This window comes from Argentina silus (genome assembly GCF_951799395.1).
Source record: "Argentina silus genome assembly, chromosome: 6".
In the NCBI taxonomy this organism is placed as follows: Eukaryota; Metazoa; Chordata; class Actinopteri; order Argentiniformes; family Argentinidae; genus Argentina; species Argentina silus.
The window spans coordinates 5041519-5060944 of NC_139660.1; the positions used below are offsets into that span (position 1 = coordinate 5041519).

Genomic DNA, 19426 nt, shown 5'->3' on the forward strand with positions numbered 1-19426 from the left:
TTTTTATTTTTAATAAATTAGCAAACATTTCCAAAAACTCATTTTCGCTTTATCATTATGGGGCATTGTGTGTCGATTGATGACAAAAAAAAATGAATTGAACCCATTTTAGAATAAGGCTGTAACAGCAAAATGTGGAAAAAGTTGAGGTCTCAATACTTTCCGAATGCACTGCAATTAGCTAGCAGCACAGTCCTGGAATGTGCTTGCCACACTCCCAACTAGTCAACAGGCAGCTCAACACCTAACAGCTTTATTTTCACAGATCCCATGTGGGTAGTATCCCAACTACCAAATTATAATTCTAGTAAATAAAACCACTTTGGCAATGTCCTGATATTTACCTGAAAGCATTGTCAATCTACATCCCTAAATCCTAAACCCTTCCAACACCCCAATAAAAAGATCAAACAATAATACAATTTTTATTTTCCTTTATTGTTTACAATTCCAAATGCTTTTTGTTATAGTCTCAACTTCTCCTTTTGGCAAACATTAGTGCTCATGGTGGTCTGTACAGTCCTGTCCCCAGGTGTGGAGGGGGAATAAGGGGGTGGGGGAGGAATGGTGGGGGCAGCCTTTTACAATTTGTCCAGGAAGTTGTCCAATGCGGGAACGCCCTCTTTGAGCCCCTTGCGTTTGCGTGTCTCAGCAACGATGATGGCGGTCTTGGTGGTGGGGTCCTGGGGGTCTCCCTGGAGGACCTGCCAGTGGTCAAACACACACTGTGGGAAGGCCTGGCCACCGGTGTTGGAGCGCAGATCTGCTGTGAAACCTGGCGATGGAACAGATGGGAAAGGTTATTAAAATTGCCAATGAAAAACTGATCAACACACCTCAAATCATTTAAGTGCCACGGGTGAATTTATTCACCAAAAATGCATAAATTATGATGCTTCATTTTGTAGCCAAACAAAGGGTTGTTGCTAGGTAAACACAACAAAACACTTGGCGCTCTAGGCGGTGAATGTTCCGGAATACTTTAGCAGTTGGTGAGTTAATATAGCTATTATTTTTTGCCAAAAGGCCCAATCCTATCTAATGTCCATGGAAGGAAAATGTATACTAGTGTTCTGCATCGGATAAGTGCAAACTATTTCTGGGAACTAATTGACCAGTCAGTTAAAAACACATTGAATAGCTCTGGACACATCACAGTACTGGGTGGGGGTCACTCACCAAATGACTCATTGACAGGCAGGTAGCACTTGACAATGAACATGGGGGTTCCCATGACCTGGGACTCCTCGAACACGTGTCCACGCTTCCTGTTCAGCACACCATAGATTCCACCCACCACCTGCTCAGGACACTGGAGGGGAGAGAAGGTAGAGACAGACATACAGTCAATTAAGTGTCATAGCAGAGTGAGCTAAATCTGTGGACCACAACTCAACTACCCTCCAATTCAGAGTACAAAGATGACTAACATCGGCAGCATTGTATTTGCAAAGACCTATGCCCATCCAGAGGTGGAAAGACTGGTTCCGCTAAATGGTAAACATGTCAAGGAACTTTCTTATTTTTTACAGACAGTTGTGCACAAGCTGTACAAGGAAAGTAAAGCTGGAAGTCGATGGTACAGTAGTACACACTTGTCTGAAAACTGAACTTTTCTTTTTTGCTATATTGAATCGCAATACATCACAGTATCGAAATACTTAAAATCGTAGGTGAATCTCAGTCTATACATCGTGAGGTCCCTAGCAATACTCAGCCCTAGTGAACAAGTAAACAAACTGTTCAAGGAGCAGCGGGAGTGCGTTGCCTACCTGAATCTCGACCAGGTAGACGGGCTCCATGAGTCTAGGCTGGGCTGTAAGCTGGCAGGCGTACAGCACTCTGCGGGCGGTTGGGATGATCTGACCGCCACCACGGTGGATGGCGTCGGTGTGGAGGGTCACGTCGTGAACGTCGTAACGGCAAGCGCGCATGTTCTCCTCACACAGGACACCCTGGGAACGGAAAGGAGGAAGAGTGTTTTGATGTCAGACCCTTGTACTTGGACATCTGTCCATTCAACCTGCAAACAGACTGGCAGTAGATAGGATGCTGTCAGCCATTAAGTGCATCAAAGGTAATCAGATTGAACCATGCTGCTACAAATACAAACCACCGGTAGAAATGATAATCAAGTCCAAATCTGCTGCTTATAGTTGTACTAGGCCAAAATAGGCCCCTGTGTGTGTGTTTGATTTGATCTTTATCTTATGATGACTGATGGATAGATGATTCACTTACTTATATTCACTTATGTATTTGTTTCAAGTCGCTTTGGATAAAGGCGTCTACTAAATGCCGTAAATGTAAAAAAGTAAGTAACTTGAAAACCTGCATAAACTATCATTATCACACTACCCATCCCGTCACCCACCCATGAATCCATCTTCATGCATCCACCCACCCTCCATCCATGCTCACCTCCTTGGTGGCCCACTGGAAGCCAGCAACCACACTGTCCTTGATCTCGTTAAGGTACTGGACTCCCTTGGTCACGTCCATCAGCAGGTTAGGTCCGGTTCCGTCAGGTCCGAAGCACCAGATCTTCCTGGCCTCTGCCACGTCCCACTCGTACTTGTCGGCGAGGAAACGGGCACGGATCTTCAACTCCTGGCGGGGGGAGATGTCTCCCTTCTCGATGTCCTCAGCCAGGCCATCGGGGAAGGGACGGGCACGCATGTACAGACGGTTGTGCTTGTTGGGTGACTTGGCCAGGCACATCTGATCGGATTCTTCACTCACAGTCTCCCTGTAGGACACCACAGGGTCCGATTTCTGTGAAAGAGAAGGAATTCAGTCAGCACATTGCAGTACTCATTCAAAACAACATGTAGGCAAGGCTCCAACATGCATACAAGGTACTGACATCAATATCGGCCAGCTAAACACTAAAAGATTGAGACCAGTGTTCCCAATTACATCTGCAAGGAAAAGCACTAATTTCAACACATTGGAAAACTTCACAAACCGTCATGATTGTCATCATCATTACCTTCAGTGGAATGCAGGCATGGTCCTCCTCAAGATCCTTGAGACAGATCTCCAGATGCAGCTCTCCAGCACCAGCGATGATGTGCTCTCCAGACTCCTCAATGATGCACTGCACCATGGGGTCGGACTTGGCAAGACGCTTCAGACCTTCCACCAACTTGGGCAGATCAGCGGGGTTCTTGGCTTCCACAGCCACTCTCACCACAGGGCTGACGCTGAACTTCATCACCCTCATGTTGTGGGCCTGCTCGAAGGTGGTGATGGTCCCGGTCTTGACAAGGTATTGGTCCACACCAACCAGACCCACAATGTTTCCGCAGGGTACGTCCTCAATGGGCTCAACATAACGTCCCATCATCAGAATGGTCCTGGTAGGTAGGGAGGGAGAGGATGAGAATTGTTAATTGGTGTACAATTTAATGTATGCCTGTGAGCCTCCAATCGATGCTACTACAACCAATAATGTACAAGCGGAACTGTTCCTCTGTGTGGAAGTCTTACGCACAAATTCTCTTGTAAACAAACTCAGTGCGCCATTACCACATTCTGAGAGAGTTGCATAAGCAAAACGCCTCATGTTGGATGTTCCCTCAACACAAAATAAAGAATGAAGCAGTCTTTCAATCCACAGGGCTAGGAACTTGCCCAAACTAGCAGAAATTAGTTGGTGTACCAACCTCTGGATGGGCTTAACAAAGAGATCCTCCTTTTTTCCTGGGGTGAAGTTTGGTCCCATAATGCGCACCTTCAGGCCAGTAGACACGGTGCCAGAGAAGACACGGCCAAAAGCGTAGAAGCGACCCTTGTCGGTGGTGGGCACCATCTTGGAGATGTACATCATGAGGGGACCCTTTGAGTCACAGCTCTTGATACCTGAGGGAGAGTTACAATTACATTAACTATCAATGAGCCATGTGACTTGTGGATATGCCAAGTAAGCGTCTATCCAATAAAGTGCCACGTTGCTTAGGCACATGTCAGACTTTGGTTTATCATCACTGGACAATCAGGTCAAAGTGAAGAATGTTTGAGTCATCACCCAAAGACATACCGATAGAACACTACTGAAAATTGCAACTATTGTGGTTTGGACTTCTGTGTATAATGAATAACCTTTATCTGCCATAAACCTGTTATCCAATTCTTCAGTGAAAATAAAGCGAGACATCAAAGGTCACATTTCAGATATGCATTTAAAAAAAAAAAAAAAAAGTATTTTGACCTCATTTGAGATTTGTGCAACAAAAGCATATTATAAATGAACGGTATTGTTAAACAGGCAGTGAGAAACAGGGCAGTATTGGTGGCAGCAAGTGCATTATGGGCAGCGTAGTCTTACCCATGGCAGCCTCATCATCTCCAGGTCCTTCGTAGAGGAGCTCACAGCGGTACCTCTGGGCGGTGACAGGGGAAGGCAGGTGGATGGTGATCATCTGGAGCAGGGCCTCTCCGGCAGGCAGCCAGCGACGCATAACAGCCTTCAGCAGGGGCTTGCCCTCCTTCTCCTTGTCTTCAGCATCCAGCTTGATGTCCAGCTTGTCAATCAGCTTGGCGGTCTCCTCCTTCTTGAAGTTCATGATGGCATCGAACACCTGGGGGGGGGGCAGAGATACATGTTTATATAAGGGGACAATACAATTGTAGTGGTGGTGTGGAGAGGTTGAATTGCAGTATTGCTTAGCCACACGTCAGACTGAAGTTTATCATCACTGGACAATCAGGTCAAAGTGAAGAATGTTTGAGTCATCACCCAAAGGCATACCTATAGAACACTACTAAAAAAAACGGCAACTATCGTATTTAGGACTTCTGTGTGTATGATGGATAACCTTTGTATTCGGCAATACATCTGTTATGAAACAAGAGTTATGTTCCCTACACACCTTGAAGATGGGGTCCAAGATGAGCTGAGCGAAAGTACGGGGGAGCTTCTTGCCATCAGGGCCGTTGGGTGTCTTGCTGAACTTGCCAGTGGCTGGGTCAAAATACCTGAGAAGAGGAAGAGCCTTCAGTTAACTACAGTAGGAAAGCATCGATCCACGCAAACCATTACAGGAGCCGCTGGGGAACACTTTCCCATGTTAATGGAATAACAATGGAAGAGAATAGAATAAGTAAATAAACATTCAACATCAAGTTATAACTAATGTGATGGTGGCCTCTTGCCAGGCCTGCTTACCTATCGCCCCACAGCTTCTTCATCATGTCCTCAACCTTCTTGCAACGGTCTGTGGCAGACAGCTGAGCCTCGCCCTTGGCAGCGAACTTGGACACATACATCTCAGCAAACTGCTTGAGGGTGAAGGCCCAACCGTGAAGTCCAGACCCGAAGCCAACGGTACCTACGATGGGATCAATCTGTGAAGGACAACAGTCATTAGTTCAGGTCTTTCTTGGTATAAGCTTTTAATGTAAAAAGACAAGACAAACAAGAATTTCAGCCTTTTGCTTACAGAGCAATGACTTCATGAGTCATGCACCAGCTTGAGTTTGGCACAAATCTGAATTGGAACAATGCCAGTTGCACGCCCAAAATTCAACCTAGTTTAAGTGCCAAATGATCACATCAATCCTCCTACCCAAACCCATTTTTAAAAAACAAATCACTTCTTAAAAGCTATTCAAGTTCTCATAATTAACTTAATCTATCCATGTTCCTTTAATGCACTCTGTACTGTGTTCTCTATGAAGAGTTTCCCAGGACGCTCACCATGATGCTGCCCATGGGTCCACCCTCATCTTCTCCGTAGGTGGCGATAATGACGTTGACGTTCTCCACGATACGCTGGAAGGTCTGGAACAGATCCTCAGGCTCCAGCTGCAGCTCCAGCAAGGCACGGTCCATCTTGTTCATCATCAGGACAGGCTTGATCCTCTCAGCAATGGCCTGCCTGAGCACCGTCTCAGTCTGCACACACACACCTGGACGGGAGAGGCGGGCATCATGAGTCAATTTCCTGTATGTTCAAATATACTTGGCCAAATAAAAGAATTCTGATTCTGAAGGAAACTAAAGACACTTTACATTGACAAATAGAGGGGAAACATGCACACAAGAAAAACGGTTACATAGACAAGTAATTATAGAAAGGGTCGCATCCAAGTTGAATCAATTCTAATGCCTCCATTGAGGATATCAATATTTTGAAGGCTGCCAACAAAGTGCAGCAGCATGGTGCACCTGTTCGGTTCCATGAGTTTGATAATACAAAGCGGTAAAGCTTCACACTCCTACACATGTTCTTAAACTTTCACAAGTGTAGTACTCTCAATTGCAATTAGCCAAGCGTCAGTCATCTCCTTACCAGACACGCAGTCCACCACGACCAGGGCTCCGTCAGTGACACGGAGAGCGGCTGTTACCTCCGAGGAGAAGTCAACGTGCCCGGGGGAATCGATCAGGTTAATCAGAAACCCAGCGCCATCTTTGGCCTGCTTGATGAATGCCAAGTCATTCTCGTGTAACTCGTAGAACAAAGAGATAGCGCTGCAGAGGGAGGAGAAGAATGACATTGGTTTAACCTACCCTGCATCATCACAACCCAAGTTCTGACAGGTGAGTGATGAGCGTGGCCAAGACTAGCCTGGTGGATCAGAAAAATGACCGCAAATTCATTCATGCAATCGGTCACACCATTTGAAACTTACATTAAATCACCGGCCAAACCTGAAGCCGTTTTAACATACATCAGCACGGGGGGGGGAATAGACTCACGTGGACTTGATGGTGATGCAACGCTCCTGCTCATCCTTTCGTGTGTCGGTGAAGCGGGTCTCTCCAGCACGGCCTGAGGCGATGATCCCAGCCTTCGACACCAGCGAGTCTGTCAGGGTGGACTTGCCGTGGTCCACGTGCGCAATCACAGACATGTTACGGATGTTGGCCTTTTTGTCCATGATCTCACGGATCTGGTCTACGGTAAAGTTCACCTGGGGAGGGGGGGGGAGATAAGAGGTTATCATATTGAAATATTGTCAAGTAGACTGAATATTTCAATCATGTGGCCAACTTCAGCTGAGTAACCAGGTTAGCTACTATTTACATGAATGCATTGTCATCCTCTTCTTACATGGGGCATTACATTACTCTTATTGAGGGTAGGCTATTCTATTCAGACAATGTAGATGGCTTAGCACTGGTGTGGAAAATGCTGATTCTCCATAGCTAGGAACAGTAGAAAGGCACTACCATTATGAGTGGGGTGAGGCACTGCCTGCTGACGCAACTGCCTATGCGGCACTGGACCGGCCAACAGCTGTCATGTGTATACTTGCCGGTAACTGTTGGTCACCGGGTTGCTGGCCTCATACTTCTCAAATCTTACCAAGCTAGCTACATACATACTTTAAGCTACAACAAAACCGCTCTAATAGAAGAATAGATGGACACTTTAGTATGGAGACCTTGATTGTTGCATAATCAAGGTTTTCGGGGTGGCGACGCAGCTACAAGGGGCCCAGACCAAAGAAAAGGCCTCGCTAAGCTAACGGATGTAGCCAGCACTGTAGAAATATTAACGATGTAACACCTGCTAACGAACACCACTTAAGTAGAGACCGAGCGTATTAGACGGAAGTTACATAAACATCTGCTTTAAACTCCAATGTAAACGCAATCTAGTGCGCCAACGCAGCGGACGGCGAAGTCAGAATAGGCCACGTGTACAGACTTTACTTTAGCAATGATTGCTAGTGGCACATGAAATGCCGGTATCCTGTAATTACATTCAGCTGGCTGGTACAGATGCTGAAACCTCGATCAACACAGCATAACGCGCTCTATAATATTCAACTAGTTAGTTAGTGGTCTTTATCACCGGTTATGGTACGACTAGCTGACAATGCACAATAAATTAAAATCGATAGCCAAGCACAAGACAGGACTACTAGCATAGCCATAGGCGGGCTCAATCACGCTAACGTCATTAGCAAGTTAACGGAATCAGCCACTGCAGTGACAATTCTGCCGTGAAATAGCTGTCAAATGACTTTTGCTTCAGTCGGTCTTACTATGTGTTATTGCACCATTTAAAACAATAAAAGGGACTAAAACAGGCATAGGCTGACAACGACATATTGAGTGCGTAAAGGGCTGTTCCTACAATGGAATGGGTGCCATTTTGTTCCAAGCGCAATTCTCCGCGTACTACATCTTAATCTCAACACAGATACATTTGGAAGTTACAATACTCAAATGACAGGGAGAAACACTTAACTACATAGCCGTAACCATATAGAATACATTGATTTAGCTCACCATTTTGACGGATGGTTCTGGATTCGCTTTGTAGGAAAGGAGACACAAGTTGCACACTGCCCACCTCACGAGGGCATAGGCAGGGAAGAGACCGGTTACGTCAACAAGCACGGTTTTATACTGCAAGCTGCGTCCTTTGCGTAGAGACGCACTATGTCATGTCGGCAACAAACACGAACTCAGCTCGTAATAAACAGTCACTGCAAATCAGTCCACTTTATTTTCCCCATCCAGATTCACACAACCGTCTTCCCGTATTCAATCGAATAACCGTAAAATAATGCTGAACCAATCATCATATCTAATGGTTTCCATACACATTCATGAGCCACACCTTGGTAATGCATTTAGTATGTGGTGCAGATAGCCTACAGTACACCCTCTCGCACTTGTCGTGAACTTCATAGGCATACTTATAATAATAATATGCACAAAGGCAGCCAGCTACGTATCTAATGTGTTCCATGTGGAGGCTACACTATTCCCCCTTGTTTAATGGTGTCATTGTGTTTATTGTGTTATTTTTTGTGTTTATAGATTTTTTGGTTGTGTTTTGTATTTTAGGTTTACTTGTTGTTTGTTTGTGAACATGTTCCTGCATTGACTGCTTATGGTACAGCAGCTCGAGATGATACAAATCCTCACAAGCCCATTAATTAAAATGAAAGTAACTGGCAATATTCTGACCCGTGTCAGTGGTTGTAGTTAGCATACACAATGTGCGTAGAAGAGATGATGCTTTACCCCTAGGCTGTGTCATGAAAATAAAACATCAGCTCTATGGCTCCGTTGGTAGAGCATGGCGCTAACAACGTTTAGGTGGTGGGTTTGAATTCTCCTGGGACCATATATACTGAAATGTATGCACTCTGGATAAATGCGTCAGCTAAATGGCATATATATATACACGGAGGAGTCCAGATATCTGTTTTGACTTTTCAATTTATAGTCAGATGTTTCCTTGAAACCTTACTGTAATCCATGGTTCAGAGTTGTTTGAATAACCACTACAAATCTCAGCTTACTTTACCCACCTCTAACAAAAAAACGATTAGAATTGGAGAACCAAAAAAAGGTTGAACATTTGTGGCTAAATCACCTCAAAGTTACTTCCAACCAAGTCAGAGAGTTAATTCGAGGAGATTTTGGCCGAAAATGTTAAAACAACTCTGAACCATTGGTTACAGTTTCTCCTGGCCCATAGACTACTTTCAAGATAAAGAAACATGTCAATATAAGTTGAAAGATAGTGATTGTTACCACGACTCAACAGCAAGTTATTAGTGGTCCTTGTTGTCTAAATAGCCAGGAAACATAGACAAATTCGAGCAAATAAGCGAGAAAATATCCTTCTATATGAGCAGGAAGTGATATGTCAGAATGCTATAATGCCCATAGCACTTTGCACCTCCCAGCCAGCCACGGAGGAGCGTCAAAGCTAGCGTCAAAGATGCAAAGAAGTGAACAGAAGTGATAGATGTATGCGCTAGGCTAGAGCTTATGGATGTAAACAAACCTAATTTTGATAATCATAACCTCACTCCTCCCTAAAGCTCCTTGTAGTTTTCAAAATCGTGTGATTACCCCCAAATAAGTAACTCAGGGTAAAATCCTCAAACTAGTGATACCTAGCTTTTGATCTCGAGAACACATTTGGAAGCTTTGGTACAAAATGGGTGAAGTGTCCATTTAAAGACTTGGGCTTTTGTGATGTTTTCTTTCTTGTGTACTCAAATAATGCATTCAAACACACACACACACACGCACACACGCACGCACGCACGCGCGCACACACACACACACACACACACACACACACACACACACACACACACACACACACAGAAAGAAAGTGATACACAGATATTGGCCTGGCTTGAGAAGATACATTTTCTGTTCTTCCCTACTGTAACTAGCCTCGCCTGAGTTCTTGTTTGGTTCAATTTTGTCAAAGTCAAACAAGCCCAATGAATACCATGTCACTTCATTAAGTCATCCAGCAGGTGGAGCCTCTGAGCTACATTCAATTCACATTTTGCATCGCCAGCGGGTTTGAAATCACAGGTCATCCAAAGTGCCATAAAACATGGTCTACCAGTCTGCATTGCTGTTATCCCTGACTATTATCTGATGACAGAACAGTAGTATACCATAGAGATACAGAATGTCCTGTACTCCACTCAAAAGGCCTCTCCAGATTCAACGTTTTCGACAAGATATAAAGCTCTATGGTGTGGTTAGAAACATTGGTATTTGTAGAAAATAAAATAATATTTTCTTTTTACTTTTCAAAACAGGCCAGAGAAGCAGTCTAATAGTAGATATCCAAAATGAAAGTAAACATTTTGCAAGCCATTTGATATCCAGATAAAATCAATAAAACCTATCAAACATTAAATAATTACCTACTTTCACTTGGTATAGTGGACTCCCATCTCCTGCACACTGTCTCTGCTTCCAAATTGGACATTTATTGAGGACAATACTTCAGTCACATGAAGCTATGTCAGGTTTATATGACTGAAATGGTGCAGTTATCAAATGTTCAATTTGCTGGCAGTGACAGTATGCAAGAGCCCACTTTATTATGTCTATACTTTACTCAAGTGAAAGTGAATCTTAAAGTATTCAATGTTTGGGGGGCTTTGTCAAGTCTAAGCAGAGATAGTGTACAGGAACCCACTTTACTTCAAGGTTTTTCCTCGTATACGGATCTTGTAAAACTGTCTAAGGTGTACAGCAGCTTTTCTATTCAGATCTGCTTCCACTGACATGGTCATTCAATGGCAAAACACTACCACTTTGGTTTGAATTTCCTTTATTGATGCTGTTATTCAAACGCCTCCACAATTATTCCATTATTTTGTGTCATAGACTTCCACAGTTGGAGTGGACATGCAGACCAATTATTTGGCAGGAGAATAAACAGGCATTCGCAGAAATACAGTGTTCAGGATAAGCTTTTCACATCAATCAAGTGTCATTCAGACCAAACAAATGCTCAAGGTGAGATTTCATGCTCTCCATTTATGCCTCGTCAACATGGTCATTCAGGCCTGGAATGGAATGACAGCGTAGTGGTACTTCACTGTAGGCCGCAGCAACACTTCAGAGGCCATTGCAGATGATATCTTATCCAGCCAATTTAACTCCTGCTTACTTTTGGCTTGGGGCACTTTCAAGTCAGCCTCATGCCACATGACTGAGACGAACCTGAGAGAGCCTGTGTCTACCAGTACATTAAGTATCTCACAGTCACACACTATTACAATCTGCTGTTGTCATGGCGAGGCAATACAATAATATCCTCACAGACTGTTGTATGTATTTTTGTCATATTGATTGCATGCTTCGAACAAACAATATGTAGGAGCAATGACCGGTTACAACACTGTATACATAAAGGGTACTTCCATAGCCACAGAGTTTTTTATATTGACTATATTGCTTTTCAGATGTTGTAACAATGTTCAAATTCAGCCCACAGCCTATAAGGATAGGGGTTTACCCTTTGGACCCATTCTCAATCAGATAAAGAGGCAATAATGATAAACTTAATCCTTCTACAATGAAAACCATGATGATTATTGGCAGTGATCTATTCGTAAACTGAGGAGGAGACGGCTGCTTTCAGAACAAACTGTAGGAAAGAGTGAGAGTTGTTGTGAGTGGGAGGTTCAGTAATCAAGTGACCAAGTGATCATGCTCACAGACAGGCAATCAGAGTGCAAGGAAGAAATAGTACCACAATTTCACACAAACATGTCTGTCTTTTTTTTGCTGAGTGTTCAAGAGCATAGCTCTTAAGAAAAATAGCCCTCACAATTGGAAGGCACATACTAAAAGCCTTTGCTAGATGCGTTTGCCTTCAACATTTTGACTTTTGTCCTGAGAATCAGTATTGACAAAATAAGAATTGAACAGACTTGTCTTGCACATTGAAACATAATAGCCATTGTCAGTATACAACCACACACACATTTTGGTGGATTATCTCCTTGATTGCTTAATGTTTAGCCCAGTATGTTTTCACATGCTATTATGGCTAAAATGTTACTTTAGAAAAGTGTAGCCGTCAACATCCTCCCATGGGTTGGTGATATTGATTTCTGCCTGCGAAGCGCTTCAGAAACTCTTAAGCCTTGCTCAGAATCAAAGCAATGACATCATGTGGATCCATCAGAATATGTCTGAAATGACAGCAGATGTCTTTGTGTTCTTCAACAATAAAAGATGTGTCTTTGAATAAACAGGATAGAATGTCACACTCAAGAGTCCTTTTATGAATGAATAAAGATCTGTCATGAATGAAGACTTAGTGGTAATTACATGAAAATATTCAACTAAATTGGCAAATCCTTGGTAATATTGGGTATCTTGAACTTTCTGGTATCTTTAATGAATCTGCAAGTAACCAATATGTAATTGTTAGGTAATAATTATGTAATTATACTGTTGTAGTTTCTAAGGACATTATACATGTAGGTAACCTATATGGCACTATAAAATACAGCTTTACAGATTTGTCTCACTTGTAGACAAATCATTTGAGAAATCATATCACGTTGATAACTTCTTTGCAGTACTTACAAATATACTTTGTGGACTTTATGAATAGGTTGATATAGATGAGTGACAATGTAGCCTATAAACACTGCAGGCAGTGTACATACTACATACTACTACATAGGTTTTGCTTATTCCCCTGTCAATCTACTACCAAACACAATTGGAAGAAAGGAAAGAGTGAACTTTGATCTTTCCAGTCTTGTCCATCTTCGACGAGAGTTCTCTGTTTCCAGACAGACAAACTTGTAAGTCGCCTCAGTGTCTCCTGCCAATCAAATCTCATCATTACCTAGCCAATGAGGAAACAGCTTTTGGGTTGGTGACTCACTGAGTGTGCTGTGTTGGAGTTTAAACTTTGGACCTCAGAAGAAGAGCAGAGAGATACAGTAGAGACGCACAGTGGTCTAGAACAGAGCTGCTTCACAACAAAACAAACTGACCGTTTAGCTAGATTTGTGCTATTTTGGGAGCTTCTTGTCTGTGCCACCCTATTGCTGAAACAATGGAGCACTACACAGACCAGGTAAGTGGGCCTGTGGGTCTTCATTTGTCAGCTTTTCTTGTTCTTTGTTTAAAGTTGGGTTATCAGGGCAGCCAAGATAAGTCATATTTGACCAAAGTTCAGGGCACGCAATAGATGTACGTGCCAGTGGTAATGAGTGTGTGTGTGTGTGTGTGTGTGTGTGTGTGTGTGTGTGTGTGTGGTATTGTGTACATGGCTAGTCTCTTTGGCCTCACTGAAAATGTAAACAATATACATATTGGTTTTCTAATAGCGGCATAAATCACACTAAAGCCTTCATCCTCACACACATACATATTATACATTTTAAAGCTCAAACCTACATACTGAACCTCTAGATACTGAATATATGAACTGAATGGAAAAACTAACTAGTTACAGGGAAGGTCCACGTATCTGAGTTTTCAACTATAGTCAGAAAGAAGTGTCATTAAATAGTGGAAATAAAACCCCCCACAGTACCAGCCCTGAGCATATTTGCTTTTACAACCCCTCTGTGCTGTAATGCTCTCTGTATGTTATCTCTCTTGGTAAACGTGGGGCAGGGTGATGACATTAACATTACTGGAGTGGTTCCGTCCTAGGGCTGTGGTGGGATGGAGCTGCTTGATTTACTGTTTGATCAGAACGATGGAATCCTTCGTCATGAGGAAATGGGACACCATGGCAACCATATCTGGTCAATCCAGGAGCCAAACGTGAGTGTGTGTGTGTGTGTGTGTGTGTGTGTGTGTGTGTGTGTGGGCGGGGGGGGGTCACCTACTCTTTGATGTTACTGGTCCTCATGCGGCGCGGTGTGTCTTTACATTCTCAGCTGCACCTTGGCTGTGTCTATTTGATCCCTGTGTCTATATATCCTGCCTGTTTAAAATCACACTACCTGCCAGCCAGGGCTGTATAATCACCATGGTCTTATTTGGGTTTTGACTTTGACAGATGTTGCATCTAGGCCCAGGCCCGGCACAGCAAGGTGAGGACTTCCTGAATGCTCTCCTGGGTCGCAGTGACTCTGTGTCCGGGTCCCCCCTGTGGTCTCCATCCCCCAGTGATAGCGGCATCAGTGAAGACCCCCATTCGGACCAGATGGACAGCCCCCAGCGCCCCAAGAGCCCTCCCGGAGAGACCCACTACCCCAACACCCAGACCCAGACTCAAACCAAGGCCTCGCTGGAGGCAGACTTCTCCATTGATCTCAGTAAGACATCATATTTAGTGCTCATTTGCACTTCAAATAGGCTTGAGGAGGATGAAGAGGTAATCTTGAAGGAAATAAGATTACATTGAAAATTTTATAACACGAAGAGAGTATTTTCTATTACTTGATGTTGAATATAGAAATTAGAAGTTTACAGTGCGAGCAACACCATCTGTGTTTGCGAGATGTACATACAGTATAAGGAAAATCCCAACTGTCTTGATGTTCTATATATATGACTATAAACACACTAATGCTGGCCCTTCTGGCTGCTCACATGTCCTTTCTCTTTTTTTCTTTCATTCTCTCTCTCTCTCTCTCTCTCTCTCTCTCTCTCTCTCTCTCTCTCCCCCTCTCCCTCTGTGGCTGCAGATGAATGGGAGTCTGGCCTCTACCCAGGCAGGTCTCGAGTGACACACTGTCCCTCTGAAGTACACAAAACCCAGCTGTCCTCTGGCTTCCCTCTCACTGTCAAGGACCTATTGCTCTCTGGCACATCTGAGCTGGTGAGTTCTTGGTGGGTGGGGGGAGAGAGATGGGGGAGGCGGGAGGGGAGGTGGTGATGAAATAGGTGGTCCTTTGCCATCACAATGCTTCATTCTGGGCTGTATGGGAGTATGTAGATATATGTGTGTGAGGATGGAGGCTTTAGTTCAGGTGTGTGTGTGTGTGTGTGTGTGTGTGTGTGTGTGTGTGTGTGTGTGTGTGTATGTGTGTGTGTGACTCATGGAGTGACTCAGTCCAAGCAACTGCATGACTTCATAAATATGTGGGTCCTTTCACAATGCTTCACTCTAGGCTGTATGGGAGTATATAGATGTACTGTGCGTGTGTGTGAGGATAGAGGTTTTAGTTTAGGTGTGTGTGTGTGTGTGTGTGTGTGTGTGTGTGTATGAGCGAGTCTTCACATTTGTCTTTGTGTGTATGTGTTGGAGCTTTGAGGAGACAGGTATAGGTGCTCACAGCACATGAATTGCCAGTCAGTGGAGCACAGGTCAACTTATAAGTGACAGTCGCTGGAGATGACTTGGGCTCCTGCAATGTAATTGGCATGAGCAAAGCATGAAATGAGAATGGATGGGGCTATGTCATGCCACTCTGCACTCCTTCAAACCACACTCTGCTTACCCTGAACCTGGCCCAGCAAGAGCAGAGAGAGAAGCTTCAGTCCGCTGGTCAAGATGTTTTACATATTAACATTCCTATCTCAACACCAGCCCCCACAGCAGTCCCAGCAGTCCATCCAAGAGTTGATTCTCAATGAGGATGAGAAGAAACTTCTTGCCAAGGAGGGCATGAGTCTGCCTAGCCAACTCCCCCTCACCAAGGTAGCTACAATTTCCTGCCAGTTTTTTTGCAGCTTAACAACAACTTCATGGCTCCTGAGAATGTGTGATGGGCGCTAACAACCCCCATATTTTCTCTCCTTGCCTATTTCCATTAGTATGAGGAGAGAATTCTGAAGAAAATACGCAGAAAGATCCGGAACAAGCAGTCTGCCCAAGAGAGTCGAAAAAAGAAAAAGGAATATATTGATGGACTGGAGGGCAGGTACTACTGACAGCCTATAGATAATAAATGCATGGAGGAGGCTGGGATTCACATGTTCAAGTCCAGCAATCTGACTAGAACCTCCCCCCCCAACCAACAACAACAACATCAACAACAACAACAAAACAAACTAAAACAAATAGTTAACAGTGAAAGAGCTAATGGGTTGTTGCGTAATTCTGTGTCCTTGAGCCTATCAGTAAAATCTGATTCTGTTAGTGTTTTGCTTGGAATGATCACGCAGCTTGCTTATCTCATCTGGGAAATTCCTCCTTTTCCAGGATGGCTGCTTGCAACGCACATAACCAGGAGCTGCAGCGGAAAGTCTTCCAGCTGGAGAAATGCAACACGTGACAGGATTTTTATATTAATTATCTCTCCAGACCAGTGCTCCCATTCCTCATGTCTGTATACCCCCGATGGCAAGTCTGGCAACATTCACTAATTGAGTTCTCCTCTCCTCTCCACTCCCTCTCTCTCCCACTCTCCTGGCCCCTCCCCACCCCTCTCTCTTCCCCGTCCCTTCCCTCTCCCCCTCTCTCCCCCCTCCCTCCCCTTTCTCTTCCCTCTCCTTCTGCCCTGTGTCCTCTCAGCTCTCTGATGGAACAGCTACGCAGACTGCAGTCTTTGGTCATGAACAGTACCAATAAGCCCGCCCAGGCTGGGACCTGTGTTCTGGTAAGGGCTTTACAATGACAGACAGACAGACAGACAGACAGACAGACAGACAGACAGACAGACAGACACACAAAAAAGGACTAGGCATACATTACTAGTCACAGAGAGAGGCACTCAGATCCAGAGCCAGAAGGATTAGGCAGGACAACTAACAACACCACATCAGTGCAGAAAGCACACATTTACATTTTGGAACCCAAACTATGAATATGAATGAGTTTGTACGACCAATCAGACCGTCTAGCATCACGTATTGAGGGAATATGCAGTAATGACAGTGATGGTGACCTTGTTCAGAGCGAGGGAATACGGCAGCTCAGCTCAGAATGATGAATCTTCAACCCAAGTAGCGCCCTGCCAAGAAACGCTCTGATGATTTCAGGCTGCACTGAAACCCCAAACCTCTGAGACAATTGTCCAAGTGCAAAATGAGCCCATTTTCACCTTCCCTTTCCCCAGGTGCTGCTTCTGTCCTTCTCCTTGATCCTGTTCCCCAACCTGAAGCCCTTCTCTGACACCAAGGTCAGCCAGGGCGGGGACTTCAGCCCAGTGAGGGGTGAGTCAGTGTCCCGTCGCCACCGCTGAGCGCCCGCGTTCGCCCGCGTTGCCGCCAATCACAGCTGGAGGGCTGATTAGGGCACCACTCACTTCCACAGCCCACAGCTCTCTTTGCCCGGTTCCAAAACAACTCACCTGCATAAAAGGGCTGTACACCAGAGCCTAGCTTTTCACTTCAAAGAGCTTAGCTGGCAGCCGGAGCAATAGGGCCATGCATTATTAAGTACCTTTTTCATCAGGCTTACAGAGAAACTTCTCAACACTTTAAGGAACTATTAAGTTACAGAGGCTTCAAAATGTCAATGACGTCATCATGTTTGAAGATTGTTACATTGCTTGAGTGCCAGCCAAATGTGATTTGTCATGGTAAGCTGAATGTCGGCACTGTGAGCAGTAGAAGCAATTTGCCTCTGTCTTTAGGTAAGTGTACCGTATGATCAAAGACCAAGGTACATGTTTGTTGTGGCTTACAGCAGTCTGATGTCTTCCAGTTCAACTGGCCTGGGGATAAGATTAGGTGCCAGTTCACCTGTAATGAGTAGAATAACACATATATGGTACATGTGGAGCTGTTCACTTATACACTCCACCCTGTACCAGACCTAGGTTCAATTATTTCAAATACTTTGCTGTGCTTGATTGAGTTAGCCTGGCACAATGGAGCCCATGGAATACCATCGAGACGTGCCTCATGCACAGTTAAGCTGTCATGAATGGAATAATATTACATACAGTACATGTGGTGCTGTTCACTTATACACACCTGCTCCTCGCCTTCCCCCCCTCCTCCCCCCTCCCTCCTCCCCGTCTCTCTCTTTCCCATGCAGTCCAGTCGCGGTCCCTTAGCAACCTCCAGTCCTCCAGAGTGGTGCATGCCATCGACCACCCGTACGCCACGGTAGACGAGACCGAATCTCTGCGCCGGCGTTTCCCTGGAGACCAGGGTGTAGATGAGATTACCTCTCTCCTGGGCAAGCTGGGTACGGGCCAGGGACTGTCCAATTACAACCCCATGCCTCACAACAGTAGTCATGACGAGCAAGGCCATTTCCATGGGGATCCTATTACTGGCCACATAGCGACCACGGTGACCTTGATTCCACCCCGTGGGTCCAGGCTGCGCCCGCACGCTGACGATATGTGATGGAAGAGGACAAAACCCAGATTAAAACTCACAGGACCACCCACTCTGCTGCCTATGCTCCCCATGTGATCCCTCTGATTTAACCTGCCCAGGGCCTACAGATGGAAGCTAGCTATCTAGCAAGCTCCAGCACATTTACATTCATGTGAAAACTAAAAGTGTTGATTAATGTGCAACATTAACACTGTCAGATAAATTGCACAAATACATATGTTGAGAAACAGAGTATGATAATACCTGGGATCCTGTTTACTGTAAGGGAAATATAAATACATAATTCCTGATTGTACCTTTGATATTATACTGTATGTCTTTCCCCCCTCTTGTTTGTTATATTGTTTTGTATTGTTTTTAAGGATAGTTTCTGACTTGATCTGCATTCATGTAGCCTACACTGTAAAATTGCTTTTCAAGATAAATTGAGCTTCCCTCTTGCCCTCGTCATGGCTATGTACACATGATGACAGTGTAGATTTGTGTATTTCGATGGGGACTATTTTGATAAACACAAACGGGCTAGGGTTAGGCCTACCTCCCACACAAACGGGCTAGGGTTCGGCCTACCTCCCACACAAACGAGCTAGGGTTCGGCCTACCTCCCACACAAACGAGCTAGGGTTAGGCCTACCTCCCACACAAACGGGCTAGGGTTCGGCCTACCTCCCACACAAACGAGCTAGGGTTCGGCCTACCTCCCACACAAACGAGCTAGGGTTCGGCCTACCTCCCACACAAACGAGCTAGGGTTCGGCCTACCTCCCACACAAACGGGCTAGGGTTAGGCTTGGGGCTAGAGTAAGGATTAGGGTTAGAATTAAGATTGGGTGCAGCATGTGAACCCACAGACAGAGAAAGCGAGACAGACAGACAGCAAACTAGGTCAAATACGTATATGATGAGATAGATAACCTTTCAACAAGATGGATCAAATAATGGCCCTTGCCCAACTGTTGCATCCCT

At 44.7% G+C, this 19426-nt stretch overlaps 2 protein-coding genes across 2 annotated transcripts; one reads left to right on the plus strand and one right to left on the minus strand.

The window, feature by feature from the left end:
* Window positions 1-419: 419 nt before the first annotated feature.
* On the minus strand, window positions 420-8372 carry LOC310805500 (elongation factor 2b). The gene is made up of 13 exons (XM_083671216.1): window positions 8249-8372; window positions 6707-6921; window positions 6297-6478; window positions 5702-5913; window positions 5171-5349; window positions 4875-4980; window positions 4331-4583; window positions 3669-3864; window positions 2993-3359; window positions 2422-2775; window positions 1773-1955; window positions 1180-1312; window positions 420-775 (listed from the first exon to the last, which is right to left on the minus strand). The coding sequence occupies exons 1-13, from the start codon at window positions 8249-8251 to the stop codon at window positions 582-584; spliced, it is 2577 nt and encodes an 858-aa protein (XP_083527342.1). The 5' UTR covers window positions 8252-8372; the 3' UTR covers window positions 420-581.
* A 4947-nt stretch (window positions 8373-13319) lies between these two features.
* On the plus strand, window positions 13320-18514 carry creb3l3a (cAMP responsive element binding protein 3-like 3a; the record flags this gene model as incomplete). The annotated part of the gene is made up of 10 exons (XM_083671089.1): window positions 13320-13340; window positions 13925-14038; window positions 14277-14535; window positions 14908-15041; window positions 15753-15863; window positions 15980-16086; window positions 16368-16436; window positions 16680-16764; window positions 17224-17320; window positions 18150-18514. The coding sequence occupies 10 exons, from the start codon at window positions 13320-13322 to the stop codon at window positions 18464-18466; spliced, it is 1314 nt and encodes a 437-aa protein (XP_083527215.1). The 3' UTR covers window positions 18467-18514.
* Window positions 18515-19426: the final 912 nt, after the last annotated feature.

Excerpts from the sequence above, each read along its gene's own strand:
- LOC310805500 (XM_083671216.1), bottom strand. Across the intron at positions 3,865-4,330 it reads AGATGATGAGGCTGCCATGG|GTATCAAGAGCTGTGACTCA; the intron begins GTAAGACTACGC and ends ACTCTCCCTCAG. Across the intron at positions 3,360-3,668 it reads TTTGTTAAGCCCATCCAGAG|GACCATTCTGATGATGGGAC; the intron begins GTTGGTACACCA and ends CCTACCTACCAG.